The sequence below is a fragment of the Piliocolobus tephrosceles genome, chromosome 9 (genome assembly GCF_002776525.5).
Source record: "Piliocolobus tephrosceles isolate RC106 chromosome 9, ASM277652v3, whole genome shotgun sequence".
NCBI classification, from domain to species: Eukaryota; Metazoa; Chordata; class Mammalia; order Primates; family Cercopithecidae; genus Piliocolobus; species Piliocolobus tephrosceles.
In genome coordinates this window covers 54135215-54158153 of record NC_045442.1, presented here as the reverse complement: position 1 = coordinate 54158153, position 22939 = coordinate 54135215, and the positions used below count along the sequence as shown (strand labels likewise).

At 35.0% G+C, this 22939-nt stretch overlaps 1 protein-coding gene across 2 annotated transcripts in view; it reads left to right on the top strand.

The window, feature by feature from the left end:
* IPMK (inositol polyphosphate multikinase) overlaps positions 1-18640 on the top strand; it is a 75674-nt gene extending 57034 nt beyond the window's left edge. For both annotated transcript variants that reach the window (XM_026454834.1, XM_026454833.1), the window contains exons 5-6: positions 11207-11288; positions 13452-18640. In XM_026454834.1, coding sequence (XP_026310619.1) covers positions 11207-11288; positions 13452-14074 — 705 coding nt within the window. In that variant the 3' untranslated portion in view covers positions 14075-18640. The remainder of the gene's footprint in view (positions 1-11206; positions 11289-13451) is intronic.
* Positions 18641-22939: the final 4299 nt, after the last annotated feature.

Below are 22939 nucleotides of genomic sequence, written 5' to 3'. Positions count from 1 at the left end.
AATGATATAACACACAGTAATAATGGGGCACTTCAGTACTCCACTGACAGCACTCGACAGGTTATCAAGACAGAAAGTCAACGAAGAAACAATGGACTTAAAGTATACCCTAGAACAAATGGACTTTAACAGATATTTACAGAACATTCCACCCAACAACTGCAGAATAAACATTCAAAACATCCTCCAAGATAGACCATATGATAGGCCACAAAACAAGTCTCAATAAATTTAAGAAAATCAAAATCATAACAAGTAACTTCTGAGACCACAGTGGAATAAAACTGGAAATTAACTCCAAAAGAAACCTCAAAGCCATACAAATACATGGAAATTAAATAATCTGCCCTTGAATTCCTTTTGTGAATGATTTTTGTGTGAACAATGAAATCAAGATAGAAATGTAAAAATTCTTTAATCTGAACGGTAATAGTGACACAACTTATCAAAGCCTCTGGGATACAGCAAAAGCAGTGCCAGGAGTAAAGTTCATAGCATTAAATGCCTACATCAAAAAGTCTGAAAGAGCACAAATAGACGATGTAATGTCACGTCTCAAGAAACTAGGGAAACAAGAACAAACCAAAGCCAAACCCAGCAGAATAAAAGAAATAACAAAGATCAGAGCAGAACTAAATGAAATTGAAACAACAAAAAATAATGCAAAATATAAATGAAACAAAAAGCTGGTTTTTTGAAAAGATCAACAAAATCAATAGACCATTAGCTAGATTAACCGGGAAGAGAGAAGATCCAAATAAGCTGAATTAGAAGCAAAACTGGTGACATTACAACTGATACCACAGAAATACAAGAGATCATTCAAGGCTACTATGAACACCTTCATGTGCACAAACTAGAAAATCTAGAGGAGATGAATAAATTCCTGGAAATATACAACTCACCTAGATTACATCAGGAAAAAGTAGAAACTCTGAACAGACCAATAACAAGTAGCGAGACTGAAACAGTAATAAAGAAATTACCAAGAAAAAAAGTCCAAGACCTGATGGATTCACAGCTGAGTTCTAGCAGATATTCAAAGAAGAATTGGTACCAATCTTACTGAAATTCCATAAAATAGAGGGAATCCTCACTAAATCATTCTGTGCAGCCAATATTTCCCTAATACCAAAACCAGGAAAGGACATAACAAAGAAGGAAAACTACGGACCAATATCCCTGATGAACATAGATGCAAAAATCCTCAACAAAATACTAGCTAACCAAATCCAACAGCATAGCAAAAACATAATACACCATGATCAAGTGGACTTCATACCAGAGATGCAGGGATGGTTTAACATACACAAGTCTATAAATGTGATATATCACATAAACAGAATTAAAAATAAAAATCATATAATCATCTCAGTAGATGCAGAAAATCATTTGACAGAATCCTGCATGCCTTTATGGTAAAAACCCTGAGCAAAATTGGCATCGGAGGGACGTACTTCAAAATAATAAAAGCTGTCTATGACAAACCCACAGCCATCATCATACTGAATAGGGAAAAGTTGAAAGCATTTCCCGTGAGTACTGGAACAAGACAAGGATGCCCACTTTCACCACTTCTATTCAACATAGTACTGGAGGTCCTTGCCAGAGCAGTCAGACAAGAGAAGGAAATAAAGGGCATCCAGATCAGTAAAGAGGAAATCAAACTGTCACTGTTCACCAGTGACATGATTGAATACCTAGAAAATCCTAGAGACTTATCCAGAAAGTTCCTAGATCTGAGAAATGAATTCAGTAAAGTTTCAGGATACAAAATCTGTATACACAAACTGCTATACACCAACAACTACCAAGCTGAGAATCAAATCAAGAACCTAAATCTCTTTTGCAACAGCCACAAAATAAAAAATAAAAGTACTTAGGAATATACTTAACCAAGGAGGTGAAAGATTTCTACAAGGAAAACTACAACACACTGCTGAAAGAAATCATAGATAACACATAGATAACATAAAGAAATTGAAACACATCCCATGCTCATGAATGAGTAGAGTCAATATTGTGAAAATGACCATACTGCCAAAAGCAATCTACAGATTCAGTGCAGTGCCCATCAAAATACCATCATCATTCTTCTCAGAACTACAAAAAAAAAAAAAAAAAAAAGCTAAAATTTATATGGAACCAAAAAAGAGTCCATATAGCCAAAGAAATACTAAGCAAAAAGAACAAATCTCTAGGCATCACATTACCCGACTACAAACTACACTGCAAGGGTATAGTTGCCAAAACAGCATGGTACTGGTATAAAAATAGACACATAGACCAGTGGAACAGAATAGAGAATCCAGAAATAAAGCCAAATACTTACAATCAACTGATCTTCAACAAAGCATGCAAAAACATAAATTGGGTAAAGGACACCGTGTCTAACAAATGGTTCTGGCATAATTGGCAAGTCACATGTAGAAGAATGAAACTGAATCCTCATCTCTCACTTTATACAAAAATCTATTCAAGATGGATCAAAGACTTAAATCTAATACCTGAAACTATAAAAATTCTAGATAACTTTGGAAATAGTCTTCTACAATTGGCTTAGGCAAGGAATTTATGACCAAGAATCCAAAAGCAAATGCAACAATAACAAAAATAAATAAATGGGACCTAATTAAACTTAAAAGCTTCTGCACAGCAAAAGAAATAATCAGCAGAGTAAACAGACAACCCACAGAGTTAGAGAAAATGTTTGCAAACTATGCATCTGACAAAGGACTACTATCTAGAATCTACAAGGAATTCAAAGACATCTGCAAGTGAGAAGCAAATAATCCCTTCAAAAAGTGAGCAAATGACATAGACAGTTCTGAAAAGAAGATATGCAAATGGCCAACACACATATGAACAAATGCTCAACATCACTAATAGAGAAAAGCAAATTAAAACTGCAAGGGAATACCACCTTACTCCTGTAGGAATGGCAATAATTAAAAAATAAAAAAAAACAGATGTTGGCATGGATGTGTTGAAAAGGGAACACTTTTATACTGCTGGTGGGAATGTAAACTAATATAACCACTATGGAAAACAGTATGGAGATCCCTTAAAGAACTAAAAGTAGGCTGGCCGCGGTGGCTCACGCCTGTAATCCCAGCACCTTGGGAGGCCAGGGCAGGCGGATCATGAAGTCAGGAGATCGAGATCGTCCTGGCTAACACGGTGAAACCCCGTCTCTACTAAAAATACAAAAAATTAGCCGGGTGTGGTGGCGGGTGCCTGTAGTCCCAGCTACTCAGGAGGCTGAGGCAGGAGAATGGCGTGAACCCAAGAGGCGGAGCTTGCAGTGAGCCGACATTGCGCCACTGCGCTCCAGCCTGGGCGAGAGCGAGACTTCGTCTCAAAAAAAAAAAAGAACTAAAAGTAGAACTACCATTCGACCTAGCAATCCCACTGCTGGGTATCTACCCAAAGAAAAAGAAGTTGTTATATGAAAAAGACACTTGCATACGCATGTTTATAGTGGTAGAATTGGCAGTTGCAAAAATATGGAACCTATCTAAGTGCCCGTCAACCAATGAATGGATAAAGAAATATACACGATGGAATATTACTCAGCCATAAAAAGGAATGAAATAATGGCATTTGCAGCAACTTGAATGGAGTTGGAGACAATTATTCTAAGTGAACTCAAGAATGGAAAACCAAATACTGTAAGCTTTCACAAGTGGGAGCTAAGCTTTGAGGATGCAAAAGCATAAGAATAAGATTAATGGACTTTGGGAACTTGAGGAAGAGTAGGACGCGGGTGAGGGATAAGACTACACATTCAGTAAAATGTACACTGCTTGGGTGACAGGTGCACCAAGATCTCAGAAATCACCACTGAAGAACTTATTAATGTAACGAAAAACCACCTGTTCCCCAAAAGCTATTGAAATAAAATAATAATAATAGTAAACTCTTCTTTGGGTTTGCATTACCTTTAGGGTACATAAACAGGATAAGCAAATAAGGTATTGTATGATTTCACTCTGCTGGGATATATTGTTTCCCTAGACATAAATAGAAGTTTGTTTATTTCTTAAAGAGGTTTATTTTTTTAAGATGGCTTTAGTGAGAGATGTCATTTACATACCATTCTGTTAATTATTTAAAGTATACAGTTCACTGGTTTTAGTCAATTCATAGACTTGGGCAACTGTCACCACATTCAACTTACAATATTTTTATCACTTCTGCAAAAAACTTCATATGCATTAGCAGTCCCTACCAATTTCCTTCCAAACTCCCTTTCCCTAGGGAACCACTAATCTATTTTCTGTCTCTACGGATTTGCCGCTTCTGGACAATTCATATAAATCGAATTGTACAATATAATATGTGGTATTTTGTGACTGTCTTCTTTCATTTAGTTTCATGTTTTTAAAGTTCACCCATGTCATATAAGTCAATACTTTGTTTTTTATTGCCAAATAACATTCTATTATATGGATATACCACATTTTGTTTATCCATTCATTCATTGATGGACTTTGGGTTGTTTCTACTTTTTGGCTACTAATAACGGTTATGAACATTTGTATACACATTTTTGTGTAGGTATATGTTTTATTTCTCTCAGGTAGATTCCTATGTGTGAAATTGGTAGATCCTAGGGTTAAGTTTGTGTTTAACTTTTTGAGAAACTGCCAAAGTGTTTTTCCCAAGTGACTTCACCATTTTCTTTAGTTATTTAATTTTTCAAAAAATTATTTAAGTAGGTTTTGGGGTACAGTTTTTTTGTTGTTATTGTTACATGGATGAATTATATAGTGGTAAATTCTAAGATTTTAGTGTATTCATCACCTGAGTAGTGTACAGTGTACCTAATATGTAGGTTTTCTAATCCCTAGCCACCCTTCCCACTCTTCTCCTTCCAGGTGTCTAAAGTCCATTATATTACTCTGTATGCCTTTGTTTACTCATACCTTAGTTCCCACTTGTAAGTAAGAACATATGGTGTCTTCACCATTCATTTTACATTCCCACCAGCAATTCGTGATGGTTCCATTTTCTCCACATTCTTGAAACCTTTGTTCCTTTTTGTTTTTCTGCTATAAGCCATCCTAGTAGGTGTCAAGTAGCATCTCCTTGTGGTTTGATTTGCCTTTGTCTAATGATTAATGATGTTGAGCATCTTTTCGTGTGCAATATTATTAACTACATATGTCTTCTTTGGGAAAATGTCTATTCAGTCATTTTGTTTTTAATTATTGAGTTGTATATAAATCCATCAAACTTTTGATTTGCAAATATTTTTTCTAATCTGATTGTCTTTAAGTGATAGTATTCGTTGAAGCCTCCAAATTTTTAGTTTTGAAGTCCAATTTGCTTTTTTGTTGTTGTTGTTGTTGTTACCTAGGCTTTTGGTGTAAACCATTGCCTAACCCAAACTCATCAATATTTACATCAGTATTTTACAAAAAGTACAAATATTACTTTTTTTTGTAAGAATGTTGTAGTTTTATCTCTTGCTTTGAGATTTACGATACATTTTAAGTAAATTTTTTGTATGCTTTAAGGAAGGAGTCAAACTTCACTCTTTTGCATATGGATATCCAGTTGTCCCAGCACCATTTGTTGATAAGACTGTTATTCCCCCAGTGAATATCTTGATACCCTTGTTGAAAATAAATTGACCATAAATGTTTTCCATTGTTTCATATTATCTATCCTTATGCCACGTACTACACTGCTTTGATTAATGTCGCTTTGGAGTAAGTTTTGAATTATGAGTCCTCCAATTTTGTTCTTTTTTAAATTTTATTTTATTTTGAGACTGGGTCTTTGCTCTGTCATCCAGGCTAGAGTGCAGTAGCATGATCATGTCTTACTGCAGCCTCAAATTGCTGGGCTTAAGCAGTCCTCCTACTTAAGCCTCCCAAGTAACTGAGACTACAAGTGTACACCATTCACACCCAACTAGTTTTTAAGTTATTTTGTGGAGACTGTGTCTCACTTTGTTGCCCAGGCTAGTCTTGAACTCCTGGGCTCAAGTGATCCTCCTGCCTTGGCCTCCCAAAGTGGTGGGATTGCAGGTGTGAGCCACTGCACCTGGCCTCAACTTTGTTCTTCTTTTTCAAATTTGTTTTGGCTATTCTGGGTCCCTTTCGTTTCCACATGAATTTTAAGATCAGCTTGTCAGTTTCTGCAAAGAAGTTGCAAAATGAGCAACTAATATGGTGATGTACAATCCAGGAAAAGCAGGAGCTTGCTTTTGCTTATCATTCTGTCCTCCTACACCTGTTTCTTAGTTTTCTTTACATTAAAAAAAAAAAAATTGTATACTGTTTTGCTACATATTTACATGTTTTTAGGTTGAGAATGTTAACTTTTTATTACAAATATCTTTGCTACCACACCTGGCTTATTTTTTATTTCTTATAGAGATGGGGTCTTGCCATATTGCCCAGGCTGCTCTTAAACTCCTAGGCTCTAGCAATCTTCCTGCCTCAGCCTCCCAGAGCACTATTATTAAAGGCATGAGGCACTGTGTCTGGCTGCATTGTGTTCTTTAAAAAACAATATGTATGCTTTAATTAAAAAATACTTATTGCTAAAGAATACTAATGATCATCTGAGCGTTCAGTGAGTTGTTTCCTTTTGCTAGTAGAGGCTCTTGCCTGTGGCTGCTGATTGATCAAGGTAGTGGCTGCTGAAAGTTGGAGTACCTGCAGCAATTTCTTAAAATAAGACAGCAATGAAGTTTGCCACATAAATTTACTCTTTTTTAAATGAAAGGTTTCTCTGGAGCATGTGATGCTCTTTGATAGAATTTTACCCACAGTAGAACTTTCAAAATTGGAGTCACTCCTCTCAGATCCTGCCTCTGCTTTATCAAGTAAGTTTATGTAATATTCTAAATCGTTCATTCTCATTTCAACAATGCTTACAGCATCTTTACTAGGGGTAGATTCCATCTCAAGAAACCACTTTCTTTGCTCATCCATAAGAAGCCACTCTGAGGCCAGGGGCAGTGACTTTTGCCAGTAATCCCAACACTTTGGGAGGCCAGGGTGGGTGGATCACTAGAGCTCAGGAGTTTGAGACCAGCCTGGGCAACATGGCGAAACCCCGTCTACAAAAGAATACAAAAATTAGCCAGACTTGGTGGCGCACACCTGTAGTACCAGATACTCAGGAGGCTGAGGTGGGAAGGATTGCTTGAGTACAAGAGTGAGCCATGATTGTGCCACTGCCCTCCAGCCTGGGTGACAGAGCGAGACCCTATCTCAGTCAGCCAATCAGTAAAACAAGCAAGCAAGCTACTGTTCATCCATTCAAGGTTTATGTTTGCAGCAATTCAGTCACCTCTTCAGCCTTCAGTCTTAATTCTAGTTCACTTGCTCTTTCCACCACATCTGCAGTTACCTCCTCCACTGAAGTCTTGAACTCCTCAGAGTCATCCATGAGCGTTGGAATTCTTCCAAACTCCTGTTAATGTTGATATTTTGACCTCCTCCCAGGAATCTCGAATTTTCTTTATGCTATCTAGAATGGTGAATTCTTTCCAAAAGCTTTTCAATTTACATTGCCCCAGTCCATCAGAGGAATTACTATCAATGGCAGCTGTATGTAGCCTTGCAAAATATATTTCTTAAATAATACAACTTAAAAGTTGAAATTACTCCTTGATCCATAGAACTGCAAAAAGGAATGTTGTTAGCAGGCATGCAAACAACATTAATCTCCTTGTACATCATCAGTGCTCTTGTTAGGTGACCAGGTGAACTGTCAGTGAGCAGTAATATTTTGGAAGGAATCTTTTTTTCTGAGTAGTAGTTCTCAATGGTGGGCTGAAAATATTCAGTAAACCATGCTATAAACAGATGTGCTGTCATCCAGGCTTTGAGCCCAGGCAGAGTAGATTCAGCACTTTTTTTTTTTTTTTTTTTTTTTTTCAGACAGGGTCTTGGCCTGGGCTGGAGTCCAGTGGCATAATCATAGCTCATTGCAGCCCCCAACTCCTGGGCTCAAGCAATCCTCCCACCTCAGCCTCTCGAGTAGCTGGGACTACAGGCATATTCCACCATACCCAACTAATTTTTAAATTTTTTGTAGAGACAGGGTCTCACTATGGTGCTCAGGCTGTTCTTGAGCTCCTTGCCGCAAGTTGTCCTCTGGTCTCAAGCAATCCTCCCGTCTTAGCCTCCGAAAGGGCTGGGAGATTCAGCGTAATTCTTAAGGACTCTAGGACAAATGAGTGAGTATTGGCTTCAACTTAAAGTCACCAGCTGCATTTGCCCCTAACAAGAGAGTTAGCCTGTCCTTTGAAGCTTTGAAGCCAGATACTGACTTCTTATCTCTGGCTATGAAAACCCTAGGTAGCATTTTTTTCAATAGAGGGCTGTTTCATCTACATTGAGAATCTGTTGTTTGGGGTAGATACCTTCATCAGTTATCTTCTGGATAAGTTGCTGTAGCTTCTACAACAGCACTTTCTGCTTCACCTTGCATTTTAGGTTAAAAACAACATCTTTCCATAAACTTCTGTTAGGGTCTATGAACCAGCCTTTGCTAGCTTTGCATTTTTCTTCTGCAGCTTCCTCATGGTGATTCTCAGCCTTAATACAATTGAAAAGAGTCTTATCCTGGATTAGGCTTTGGCCTGAGGTAATGTTGTGGCTGATTTGGTCTTCTATCCAGACCACTAAAACTTTCTTCATATTAGCAGTCAGGCTGTTTCACTTTCTTATCATTTGTGTGTTTACTGTAGTTAGCACTCTGAATTTCCTTCAAGAGCTTTTTCTTTGCATTCATAGCTTGGCTGTTTGGCACAAGAGGCCTAGTTTTAGGCCTGTCTTTGCTTTCAAGATGCCTTCCTTACTAAGTAAATCACTTTTTAGCTTTTGATTTAAAGTGAGACACGTGACATTTCCTTTCCTTGAACATTTAGAGGCCGTTGGAGGGTTATTAATTGTTCATTGGAGGGTTGTTAATTATTAATTGGCCTAATTTCAATATTATTGTGTCTCAGGGATAGGGAGGCCTGAGGAGAGGAAGAGAGATGGGGGAACAGCTGGTCAGTGGAGCAGTCAAGACACACATGTTTATCCAATTTGCCATCTTATGTGGGCATGCTTCATGACATCCGAAAATAATCACAGGAGTAACATCAAAGATCACTAATCACAGATCACCATAACAGATAAAATCAGTTTGAAAAATTTCAAAAATTACCAAGTTGTAATACAGAGACATGAAGTGAGCACATGCTGTTGGAGAAGTGGTGCCAGTAGATTTGCTCAAGCTGCCACAGACCTTCAATTTGTAAATAATGCAGTATATTTGTAAAGCACAATGAAGTGAAACACAATAAAATGAGGTATACCTGTGCAGTTGCATAGTCTGCCTCCATACAAGATATCGTATTATAGTTATTTTTCTCTATATGTCCTTCCAGAGATATTTTAAACATGCAAATACTGTATATATGTTTATTACAAAATCGAGCTTAAACACTTTCTGTTTCTTGTTTTTTCCCCCATAAGTGTAAACCTGCCCTTTGTCCATCAAATACATTTCAAATGATTTTTTTAATCTTTTTTTCTTTTGATTTCTGCATGGGAAAAACACTGTGAACACATAGAAATGATAAATATTTGTAGTGGTGAATACCTTAAATACTCTCACTTGATCATTACACATTCTATGCCTGTAAGAAAATATCACATGTACCCCATAAGTATGTACAAATATTATCTACCAAAAAAAACAACTGTGACATTTCTGAGTTTTAGTTGGAAATGCCGTCCCTAGTTATTATCAGTTACTCAAGCATTGCTACATGTTTTCGGGGACCTTTTATCATTTCAATCTTTGGTACATTTGGAATTTATCCTGACATGATATCAGGTATGAATACAACTTATTTTTTCCTGATCACTGTTTAATCAGAATAACACCATTTAATAAATAATCCTTCCCATTGATTTATAATCCCATTATCATATAATAAGTTCTCACATATGTTTCATTCTAAAATATGTTTTAATATCTGGTAGGATGGCAAGGTTAGTTCCACCTTATTAATCTTATTTTAACTTTCTTTTTTTTTTTTACATATGTGAACTTTAGAGTTGGCTTATGGTTAAAAACAATTTTTGAGGCCAGGCATGGTGGCTTACTCCGGGAATCCCAGCACTTTGGGAGGCTGAGGCGGGTGGATCACTTGAGGCCAGGAGTTTGAGACCAGCCTGGCCAACATGGTGAAACCTCACCTCTACTAAAAATACAAAAATTAGCTGGCCGTGTTGTCACGCACCTGTAATCCCAGGTACTTGGAGGCTGAGGCACAAGAATCACTTGAATCCTGGAGCCGGGGTTGCAGTGAGCCGAGATCATACCACTGCACTCCAGCCTGGGCAACAGAGAGAGACTCTGTCTCTCCCTACCTCCCAAAAAAAGAGATGGTATTTTTATTATAATCTCACTTTAGCTGTAGATTAAGGAAAATTCATATAGTTTATTATGTTGAATCTTTTTTGAGAACATAGGTGTGTGTCTTAGGAATGTTTTAAAGATACCTTCTTATACATCTTTTACTTATCTAGGTTATTTTCATGTTTTGGGGGGGTTACATTTTATAAATGGGGTCTTGTCTTTCATTACATTTTCTAATGAGTTGTTTGTGTTTAGAAAGCTTATTTTCTGTTTACTAATTTGTATTCAAATGCCATGTCATATATTTTATTATTTGAATTTGTCTTTAATTTTATTTTCCAGTGTACAACTATTATCTTCAGAGTATTTATCTCCACCTTTCCAAATTATTATACCCCTAATTTCTTTCTCTTAAATTGCCTTTACTAGGAACTCCAGAATATTAGATGATGATAATATAAAAGACATCGTGATAAAATATTTTTGTGAAAGCTTCTTGTATTTTAAAAGAAGTACTTTTTCAGTTCTGTCCTTTAAACTTGAGACTAACTCCTGGTAGGTTGAGGTAGATAGTTTTATCATATTGGAAATATTCATCTATCCTTATATTACAAAGATTTTCATCAGTAGTGGATGTTAAATTTGTAAAGTGCCTTTTCAGCATCCATTGATATGACTGCGATTTTTTTTTTTCTTCTCAAATCTATTAGAATGAATTACCTGAGTAGATTTCATCTTTTGCCACCCTTGTAGCTGGGATAAACCCCACATGGTCAAGGAGTATTAGCTTTTTAATATTCACTGATTTTTTTTTTTTTGACAGGTTTATCATGTTCATTCCGATAGCTATGAGACACAAAATCAGCATTATGGAAGAAGCTTAACAAAAGAAACTATAAAGGATGGTAAGGATTAAAAAACTAATGCTTTTATGATTGAACAGTTAAATAATTCTAAAGTTATTTCAGTTTTAGTTATCATTTGGAAAAGTGATTTGATTCATAATAAATTTTTTTTTAAAAATAATGAAACTTAGATTTACAGAATTGGATAATCATAAGCCCTGGTTCATAATACATCAAGACCATGGGACTATGAATGGCCCTGTTACATTTTCATTTATTTCTTATTAATATAATTTAAAAAAATAATGAACAGCTGTGTACCAACCATCTAGCTCAATACTGGAACTAGAGGTTGTCTGTAAAATTATTTTGTAAGTAAACATAGATCATAGTATATTAAAACTGCTTGTTACATAAGAGACTTTAAAATATGTGTTGTAGCATGTAATGTATTTTTATTGAATTTTTCCATGTGTAGTTGAACTATGTAAGTTTCTAGAGCTCCACATAATGAATAATTAAGTGGCATTAAACTGATTTAAATAAAATCTGTTAACATACATATATGCTTCTAAAATATTTATGGCCAAGATATTACAAAAACAACAATATCCTAGATTCCTGGAAATAACATTATATTACACGTTTATTCTTAGCTCTGCTAAGATAGTTAGAGAAGAACTTATGCATAGTGTAAAAAGTTTGTAGAAGAATTTTTATTTTGTGTATAGAAAGCAAACATCCATAGCATGAGCTTAACAATTAGTGTTTGCCTTGGAGTACTTAATCAACAGCAAAATAACTTTCAGATGGGCTATTTAAAAAATATTTTCCCATGCTACTAATTCAGTCATACCTGAACATATCTTTTAATAGTTTCTGTCCCAAATTGGGGGAACAAGTTATTTAAAAGCAGAAATCAAATTATATATACCTATAAATTCCCAAGTATGATAAACTAGGCCTAGTTTTTAAAAAGCCCTAATAATCTGATAGGTTAAAACATTTAAAGGTCTCAATTTTCAATAATATACCTAACCTGGAAAAGCACTATTCCCAAAAATGAGCTGAACTGTTTGGAACAATTGAATCAATATTATTGAGAGCAAATGAAAATTAGTAGAGTTATGGTTTGGTATTTGGTAATGGTACCATTAAAAAATAATTAAATTTGACTCTAGGTTTTAGTTAGCTGTAAATGAGATTCTAACAAACAAGTTTTTTTGTGTTTTTTTTTTGGTTTTTTTTCCAAGACACAGTCTTGCTCTATTGCCCAGGCTGGAGCACAGTGGCATGATCTCGGGTCACTGCAACCTCTACCTCCCAGGTTCAGGTGATTCTCGTGCCTCAGCCTCCCAAGTAGCTGGGAGTACAGGCATACGTCACCATGCCTAATTTTTGTATTTTTAGTAGAGACAAGATTTTACCATGTTGGCCAGGCTCGTCTTGAACTCCTGACCTCAGGTGATCTACCCACCTCTGCCTCCAAAAGTGCTGGGATTATAGGCGTGAGCCACTACGCCCAGCCTGAACAAGTAATTTTACTGTAAAATTTCTCACAATAGCAAATAGAGCAAGTCTTGGAATCCTATTTCTTTCTTTTTTTTTTTTTTTTAGATGGAGTCTAGCTCTTTCACCCAGGTGGGAGTGCAGTGGCATGATCTCGGCTCACTGCAAGCTCCGCCTCCCGCGTTCACGCAGTTCTGCTCAGCCTCCCGAGTAGCTGGGATTACAGGCACCCGCCACCATGCCTGGCTAATTTTCTTTTTTTTTTTTGTATTTTTAGTAGAGATGGGGTTTCACGGTGTTAGCCAGGACGGTCTCGATCTCCTGACCTCGTGATCCGCCCGTCTCGGCCTCCCAAAGTGCTGGGATTACACGCGTGAGCCACCGCACCCGGCCTGGAATCCTATTTCTTAAGAGAATATAGTGAGAGAAGTAAACTATCAGTCTACGTGTAATAAATTTCCTTTTGTCTAAATAGGACATTTCATATCATGTTAGTGTAATTTAAATGTTTTCTAATAAGAGCATCTTCACCAAAAATTAAGCTGAGGTCAGATTTCTATATCAGACTAGAATTCTTAGAATTCTAGGATTAACTGTTCACTTAATTATAAGGGATGATGGGGAAAATATTGGAGAATTCTGTGATGAGTTTACTTCCCAAATAATAGTTATTTCATAATTTGATTATAATGCTCATATTTTTCTTTTTTATAGGAGTCTCCAGATTTTTTCATAATGGATATTGCTTAAGAAAAGATGCTGTTGCTGCCAGTATTCAGAAGATTGAGAAAATTCTGCAGTGGTTTGAAAACCAGAAGCAGCTTAACTTTTACGCAAGTTCATTACTATTTGTTTATGAAGGTTCATCTCAGCCAACCACTACAAAATTGAATGACAGAACTTTGGCAGAAAAGTTTTTGTCCAAAGGACAACTGTCAGACACAGAAGTACTAGAGTACAATAATAACTTTCATGTGTTAAGTTCCACAGGTAATAGAAAAATAGAGGCTTCAGTGGGCAAAAGCTTGTCCAAAATGTATGCTCGTCACAGGAAAATGTATACAAAAAAGCATCACAGTCAGACTTCATTGAAAGTTGAAAATCTGGAGCAAGACAATGGATGGAAAAGCATGTCACAGGAACATTTAAATGGAAATGTACTTTCCCAACTGGAAAAAGTTTTCTACCATCTTCCCACTGGTTGCCAAGAGATCGCTGAAGTAGAAGTACGAATGATAGATTTTGCTCATGTGTTCCCTAGCAACACAATAGATGAGGGATATGTTTATGGGCTAAAGCATTTAATTTCTGTACTTCGAAGTATTTTAGACAATTGAATTCTCTGTTACAGTCTTTTTAAAGGATGGGCCAATCATAATGAAGAGGAGCAGTCAGTATCTCTGCACCTGTAATGCTGTGTAAAAAATTTGTATTGTGAGTCGACATTTTATTTGTCTTTATAGTTTTGGAAGAAAGGTTAACTTTTTTATAATCTTACTCAGGAAAACTAATTATTTGTTCATTAGAAAACTATGAAGAATAAAGAAACTTAGGAATGTTAAGCAGGGAATGTGGTGGTACGTGGCTTAAACATCTTTTTTGGCTCAAGCAAAATGCACACCATTATTCAGTCATTAAGAGTTTAGTTAGCTTTCTGTAGCCAGTTCATGAAATCTCTGTCCACCCAGCCTTGACAATGAGCCATATCTAAAATATTACGTTATTAGAACACCTATCAAAATCTCAAAAGCACAGGTTGATGTCCTTAGTATTGCTATGTATGAAGTTATTAAAACTGGAGAAAATTCTACTTCAGAAATAAGTACTGTTTAGGTTTTATATTAAAAGTTCAGACCAGCGTATCAAAGGGTGCTTCTTAGTGAAATTTAATCGTTGCATTCCAAAGCAGATTTTCTCTTTAATTTTTACATCTCTCTCTCAAAATATTATACTTCATGAAAAAGACAGTTGATGTGGATGACAACAACAAAGTCTTGAAATTAAGGGCACACTAATTGTTCTTACCCGGGTTAGGGGAAGAGAGATGTTATTTTCAAGGAACAAAATATTTTCTTTTACAATCTTTCATTCATGAGAAAATTGGAATATAAATTTATTACATTGTGAAAAGTATCGTAAACCATATACCTTTTTATCTAAATGCAGCTTCAAAAAAGTAAATAATTGAAGTTTTATTTCTCCTCTAAATAACTTGAATTTTTTTCTTTAAAAATGTATGTATTTTTATGTCCCCATTTAGTTAAGCAGTAGTGTAAATGTTGTTAAAAGCAGTTTCTCAGAATTATAGTAAGCAATGAAAGACAGTATCTAATTAGGTTGTTATCAAAAATACCATGTGTAAATTAGTCCCTAATATAGGGTTTGGTGCGTATCTCTATTCATGCTTCTATTTCACTCTTATTCAAAACAGTTTTATATTATGTTGAATGGTGAAATTATAACTTAATTTCATGGGGACAGGGGTAGTGCTACTGTTCCTGGAAAAATTAGATTTGTATTATCTTTGTTTCACACCCACCACCTTAAAAAAAATCAACTAGTTGTTTGTCATTGAAAACATTTAAAACTTTGAGTCTTCAAATACATTTGATGTTAATGCTGTCATTACTTGCACTTCGATTCACTAATAACATTTCTAGGTAGTTACCAGTTTTGTCATAGTTCTGGAAAATATTTTGGGGTTGTAAATTGTTTCTCCTCTTTTTCTTCTAGAGTTACAAATTGAATTTTTAAATCCGAGCGCCTTTGTTGTGGTATGGAGAAAATTTCACAATTTTATGTTTATTTTACCTTCTCAGCCTTCTCTGGGGGTACTTTGCAAATACCTGAGTCCAAACAGAAGTACCAACTAAATGCTCTATGAACTCTATCCTTAGTAAATCTATTAAACCTGAATAACTTAAAAGATCACGTGCATTTTGTAATAGCAAAATTTGATTTTAATTTTTTATTTAGAATTGGTGTAATTATCACAGGGACTTCCAATTTTTCTTCACTTTTCAAATGGATATTGGCTATAGTTTTATGTTTTAATGGGAATGAATTTCAAGTGATAATCAGAAAATTTTTAGTTTTACTTTTTTCTTTTACAGTATGGATTTTGTTGTTATTTGGATAGTGGTTCGATAAATCTTAAGTTCAGATGATTAAACACTATTTTGAATCTTAACAAGATACTGAGGCTTTTTTTGTATGGGATTATATCAGCCTATGTACAATGAATTTAATAAACTTAAGTATTATCAGATTTTTGCACATTTTAGCTCAATAAAATCTGAAGTAACTGTTCAAGATTTTTTTTATCTGTATTTGGAAATATAATTTTGTAAAATCAATGTCTTACCCTTTTGATTAAATAGATCAAGTTTTGTTTTTAATAAAGCAAGAAGCCCTCTTATCTGTTTTTTTTCAGGGAAGGGATTAACATTTAATTCTGTTTGTTTACATTTGTTATTGTTATCCAGTGCTCATTTTGTGTTGCTTTATAAGAAAGCTTAGGTATAACAGAATAAGTATCTGTTTATCTAATCTACATGTGACTATTTTAGTCTCTCTCAGTCACTTAATGTTATGCTGAAATTTACCACTGTGGGGATGAATGATCACTATTCACCAAGCATATTTGAACATGTAAAGGCTTAAGAAATAAGCATATTAGGGATATAGTTTGGGTAAATAGGATTCTCATAGTTTTTTTCCCCTATGAAACATAAGTAATGATTTTAGTGTATTTCTTATGGAATACACTCATTTAAAAAGGACTTTAAGAAATTGTGGATATGAATAATACCTTTCTCTAATAAAAATTTAAATTGTATAATAGTTTTGTAATGAAGTATTTACATTAATTGATATTTTAATATGGATGGACATTGCATAGATTCAAGTAAATTAAAAATCGATGATAAATGCTAAATATTTTATCTAAATAGTTTTTCAAGAAACAGTTATGAAAATGTGTATATTAAATGGCTCTAATGTGGAGCTTGTGGTATTTCAACTCAGTACTCATTATTCTTTGTTTCATGTGTCTGGAAAGATTGTACTTACTTTTCCTCTTTACACTACAATTTGCTCTTATGGGGCTCTAAACTGTTCAACTGAAGAACCTTTGTCTGTATTTTGATTGAGCATAATTTAGTATTTTATGATTTCCAAGATGATGTTCTTATGTCTGTCAAGTCTGTGTATCAAATTTATAACATCATTTAAGAAAAAGGAATTACCGTAGACCCTTCAGTTGAAACTTTTTGTTTCACGCAACTGAAAATACATTTGTTTCTAGGGGTTGGAATATTGTAGAAGATGTAAGAAAGAAAGAAAGAAAACGATAGAACAACAGAAGAATTCTGTTTGTGAAATTACAGGAATTGTGTCTACTATGGTAAAGCATTGTCATCATTTTAGTACATTTTCTCTTACTAGTTTGACATTTTACACGTTAAAACTTGTTTTGCTTTTAAAAATGTTTACAATGCTTACATTTTTTCTCTGGTGCCTTTAGTCTTGATTTGATATGTTTGTACCCCCAGTTATCCTTTCTATTACATGTTTTTGATGTTTTCATAGCCTAGGAAACATCTATTCCTTTTGAATAATTGTCAATCTGATTATCTAAAGAGGTAACAATTATCTGTTACTGCTTTGGAAAAACAAGTAGGGTTGTCTTTGGAGGCCAGGCTTCTTAGTTCATTCAAAAATATTTCTTGGATTTATGCCATGTGTTAAGCATTTTTAGCCCCCAGTATTACAACTGTGAACCAAACAGATAAAAGGCCCTAACCATTTTCAGCATTCTCTTTGGATGGGGTGGGATTGGGGACTTAATTAAAATAGACATATAGAAAAATAGGCATCTAAATATTAAGTATGGGGTTGAAATGAAGCAACTAACAATAGTTGAAGTGAGAAGTAATATTTTGCAGTATTGTAACCTCTATTTAAGTTTGGGTAGTAGTTACAGATAGCATAAAAAAGCCTTAATTTTTCACTTTCCTTGCTGGCAAAGGTACATTTATTTAGACTGTCCATTTAAAGTAATGAACATTGCTCTGAGAAACATTTCATTACATATTCCCAAGCAAATGAGCTGTGTCTTTGCTGTATTTTACAATTTAGTACAACAGTTTTAGGCCTCAATCTTAACATCACTGTTATTTTAAATTTGGCAATGAATATGAAATTACTTTTGACTTACAGACTGATTATATTATTACTTTGAAAACGCATTAATTTCTTGGAAAAGTTTGGAGCCTCTATCTTTTTTTGAGTTAATATTTAAGTTCTCATTACTTATATTAATAGCCTGTACTAAGAGAAAATATTATTCATGCAAGTAAACAAGTTACTATAGGCTTTCAAGACTTTTCTTTAATTTTAGATTTTGTCATCATTGAGGTTTAAATTTTTTACCTACTGTCCACTTAAAATATATATTAACAGTTTGTGAAGTGAAATAGTTTTAAGTATGATGTATGATGCACCTGCATATAAATGAAAATGGCGTGCACAAAGACACTTTACTATGGGAACTGTACTGGAAGATTTATGAAAGCATGTGAAATTGCACCTAAAATTGTGTTATTAGTGACTATGAGCAGCAATGCTAAATTTATTGTACTTGATGAATGAATGTATTTAGTCTAGTCACAGTTGCTTTGGTTTAAATGTATAAATGTCTTTAGGGTTTTTTTTTTTTAAATGTGTTTGTAATTTGTACTATTGTGGGAGTATACTTGGACTGCAGGGGTTATTGTCAATGTGTGATTTGTGGTTTTATTTTATAGAATCATCTAATGTGATATACCAATTTTTATAAGTGATATTTACATAATTCTAATAACTGTATATTTGACAACCTATTAAAATGTTTTGCATTGGAACTTTTTTCATTAATTGTAACATGCTAACATGGTGGTTTAAAAATAACTCATTCATTCAACAGATATTTGAATGTTATGTATCAGAAACTACAGGAATCATTGGGGAATCAAAGATGACAAAGTGCATCAGTAGAAATTCCATAATTTCAGAAAAATTGGAGAAGGGATTTTTTTTTAAGCGTACACATTGGAAATGATAAAGTATTTAAAGTTTTCCATGGATATTTATTTTTTCTATCACATAAACTAAAATCTTTAGAATCAACCTAGAAGGAGAAGTGGGCCATAGGAGAAACAAATTGATATGGCTATGAAAGTGCAATAACTTAAGCTTAAGTAGGTAAGTTTTTTGTTTTTGTTTTTGTTTTTGCATGTATTTGAAATTTCAGGAATTAGTGACCAAATTATTCTTTTCATTATTAGTTAAAAAGAGGGTACTGTTGAACACCTACTGGTTTTCCAGGCACTATATCTTTCTTTGGAGATTTTAAAAAGTTAAAAAGGATTCAGTACCTATTATCAAGACATATACTGACTGAAAGAGAAAAAAACATGTTGATGTGGGATAAAGTAGTGGAATTATGATTGACTTCTCAATATCAAGCAGGGTTGTGAAGATAGAGAAGTCATTCTAATAACATGCAAGAGGAAGAAGAGAGTGTGATTTATAATATCGTAGTGCTAAAGAAGGTTGTATTGAATTCCTCCTTAATGCCTGCTTCTTTGTGAATGCTATGAGGAGGAGCAATACTATGTGATGTAGTAGTTTTTTCCCTCCTGATTAAGATAGGCTGCTTAACTGCTAAAAAAAAAAAACCAATGGAACCCACTGCCACAGTCCCCAAGTTATAGCTAAGTGTAAAGACTAAATAAAAGCTAAAGAGAAAGAATAAAAAGTGAAAATAATTGTAAGTAAAAATAATCAGGTCAGGATTTTGTTTAAATGCAGATTCTGATTAAGTAGACTGGACTGGACTCTGATGCTGGTCCATGGAGCACACTTTTGACTAACAAGATTTGCAACAAGTTCCTTGGAGGTAGGGTGTGCACTACCACTTGAACAGAGGCCCAACTAGAGTTGTTTGAAGGCCAAGAGAGAGTGCTGGCAACAGAAAAGGAAATGGGCTTAGAATGTGAAGAAAATACAGCTAGAAATGGCTTAAGATAACGCTGGCCACTCAATTGGAAGAAAAAGTTCATTGAGTTCATTGGAAAGTTAATGTCAAGGACATTAAACCATGCCTCCTGCAACAAGTTTTGGGAGTCCTGAATGATAGACTTGGTATTTTCTATTATTTGTGCCTTTAGCCTTTTTTTTTTTTTTTTTTTCTGTGTGAATAATTACTACTTTGCCAACCTAAGAAAATATCTGCATATGCTTGTTAATTACATTGTTCTTGTCATCTGACAACATTCTAGATGTGCTTTGGGCATAAATGACATGGTACCATTGGCTCAAATGCCAAGAAATGTTGAAAACCAAGTCTTTCTAAGAGGAGTTAGGAAAGTCTTTAAAATTATTATTTAATGAAAGTTAAATTTTTAAAGTGCCTTGGAATGGGCTCTAGGAAAATGATGAGTGTGGAAGCATCGTGTGGAGATAGTGCACAGAGGAATAACCAGTCTCACCTCATACACTTTAAAGATCATATACTTAAGGTAAATAGACCTAGTTTATAGCTTTTGAGGCTTGAATGCAGTTCAAATGACATCCTCATATTTATAAATTTGTAAAGAAACTGTAATACTGTAACTTATAATTCATACTCGTTTTAACTCCCAGTTTCCACTCTTCATAGTGGTTGGCCCTGACCCACCCAAGTTATTGTCAGAGGTGGAGGGGATAATCAGTCCAACTCATGGACTAGCCTGACCACTCTGTCCACAATTATTGCTGCATGACACCCCTAAGTGTCAGCGTAAGTCTTAACTCCCTTAATTATTTGGATGGATCTGTAAGTGGGCTGAGCAGTTTTGCTGATCTTGGCTAGACTTATGTCTCTAGAATCAGCTGGCAGGTCGTCTGGGGGTAGGGGTGGGACAATGTGTCTCATATTTCAGCAGGCTAGTCCAGGCATTTCTCTTAGTTGTAGTTAGGAGTTCAGGAGAAGCTGAAAACATGCAAACAGTTTTCAAGTTTCTGTTTAAGTTTGCTACTGTTGCTGAATGCAGAGTCAGAGTGGGAGGACGCTGAAGAAGGGTGTGGATATCGGAAGCCACAGTACAATCAACTACATGCTCCAACCTCAGATTAACTCACACAGGGCACCAAGAAAGTGTGTCTTGTCGTCCATGACTTTCTGGGGCAGCAATGTCAGAACAAGTTAGACATTTACCTTGGATATTTAATTCTGTGGATCAGAACAGAGGCAGCAGGACAAGCAGCATATGTGAATTTTAAAATCCCTTTTCTTGTTTCTTTTTTTTTTTTCTTTCATCCATTACCTCTTCTAGGTAGAGCCCACTGGGCAGTCCTAGAGTATTGCCATCTTCCACTTTAAATGATGATGTTATAGTTTGGAGAGTGGTTTGGTGTCCTAAGCAATCTTGTCTTATTCAAGAGTTTCCTTGGTAATCAATGTCAACTGATTTTATTTCTAGTGTAGGCAAACTGTTCACTTCTATGACAGAAATGATGCAAAATAATGCATACCTTCTATTGTGTGTTATAAACACCAGTTCACTAGTTAATGTTGAAACTCCTTTCACAAATCTAGTAGTTTTAGTTCAGCTTTTAGATGCAGGGGCTACTTAGTTTTAAAATACTGCTTGAACTTGAATATGCTGTTTTATTTCAGTTTAGTTGGATTTTCATCATCCTAAATCAGAATTTCACATTAATTCATTGTCATTTTCTCCCTGCTATTGTTTTTTCTTTTTAATGTACCAAAGAGAGTGAAAAGTCTTAGGAGGAATGCCTATTTACTTTATAATTTCCCTTTCCCATGCATTTCCCATTCATTTTTTCCCCAGAGGGGATACTATTAGGTTTTTACTCTGTTATTGGTAATAATATGTACATTTCCATATGTAATAATTAGTTTTGAATCTATTTCTTGGGGATAATAAAATTAGTAAATCTTCTTTGAAAAATGGCAACATCTAGCACTCTGGCCTTATCCAAATGTATCAGTGTGTTTATCCCTAATTTCTAGTTTCTAGATTTAAGTAAATTTGCCTAATCTTAAGTAGAAGGGTTAATCAGACCTGTGCTCAGTTACTACACAAATATGTGCTATGTAGCTTTTCCAGGCTAATTTTTACTTTTTCCATATAGCTTTTGTAGAGACCTTACTTTCATGAAAGTGCTCAAGGATCTGAGTTTTTGAAATATGATACCATCCATTTGAGATGAAGCCATAAATAGCAGATAACATATTAGAAGCTTCCACATAACAAATCTGCAAATAACTGAAGTGCATTTCTTCAAGTATTACAGTGTTCTCAAACTGTTTATAGTAATCCTTCCAAAAGATATTGCACAATTCTTTATATTTTCAGAAGGAGATATTTAAGGTAAACAGTGACTATTTTTTCACCGTTTTTAAATAAGGTCAGGCCAGGAGGTGGTAGATGTTTGGTAGCCACTTCCAGAATCATCGTTATTCCTGCTCCTTCCTTTAATAAAACAAGGCAAGTGCCTTTGAAGTACCTGCTCTCCCTCCTTATTTCAGTTATCTATCCATAGCTCCTCCAATGATGTCAAAACAGCAGGCCTTTGAAGTACCTGCTCTCCCTCCTTATTTCAGTTATCTATCCATAGCTCCTCCAATGATGTCAAAACAAAGTACCTGGCTCACATTCATACTCCACATTACAGTTTCTGAAGTTATTTTTGATCATTTTTTGTACACATAGGTGATTTTTCCGATACCTTGACCTCTCAATCTCTGACCTCCTCACTTCCAGTGATTTTATTTTCTACCCTAACTTCAGCCATTCATTCTCATGGGCACTCTAGACATTACTGATTAATATCCCACCCTATCTCCTCCTATACTTTCATCTTCCTCTTTCTACTATTTTCACCCACAAGGATCCAGTGCGTTGATTCTAACCTTTGCATTGTCCATCATCTTCATGTTCTTACTTTAAGCCTTATACAACTTGGATTCAAAAGTCCTTCATTACAGTCACTCCCATATACAGTTACAGATTTTCTAGCCCTATTCCTTTCATTGTATTTCCCTGGGAAACTCAAACCCTGATTTTCTTTATTTTCTACCAACTCAGTACCTGTACCTTAGAGATGAAAAAAGTTGGCATGTTCTCACTTAAAAGAGGGAGCTAAACAAAGGA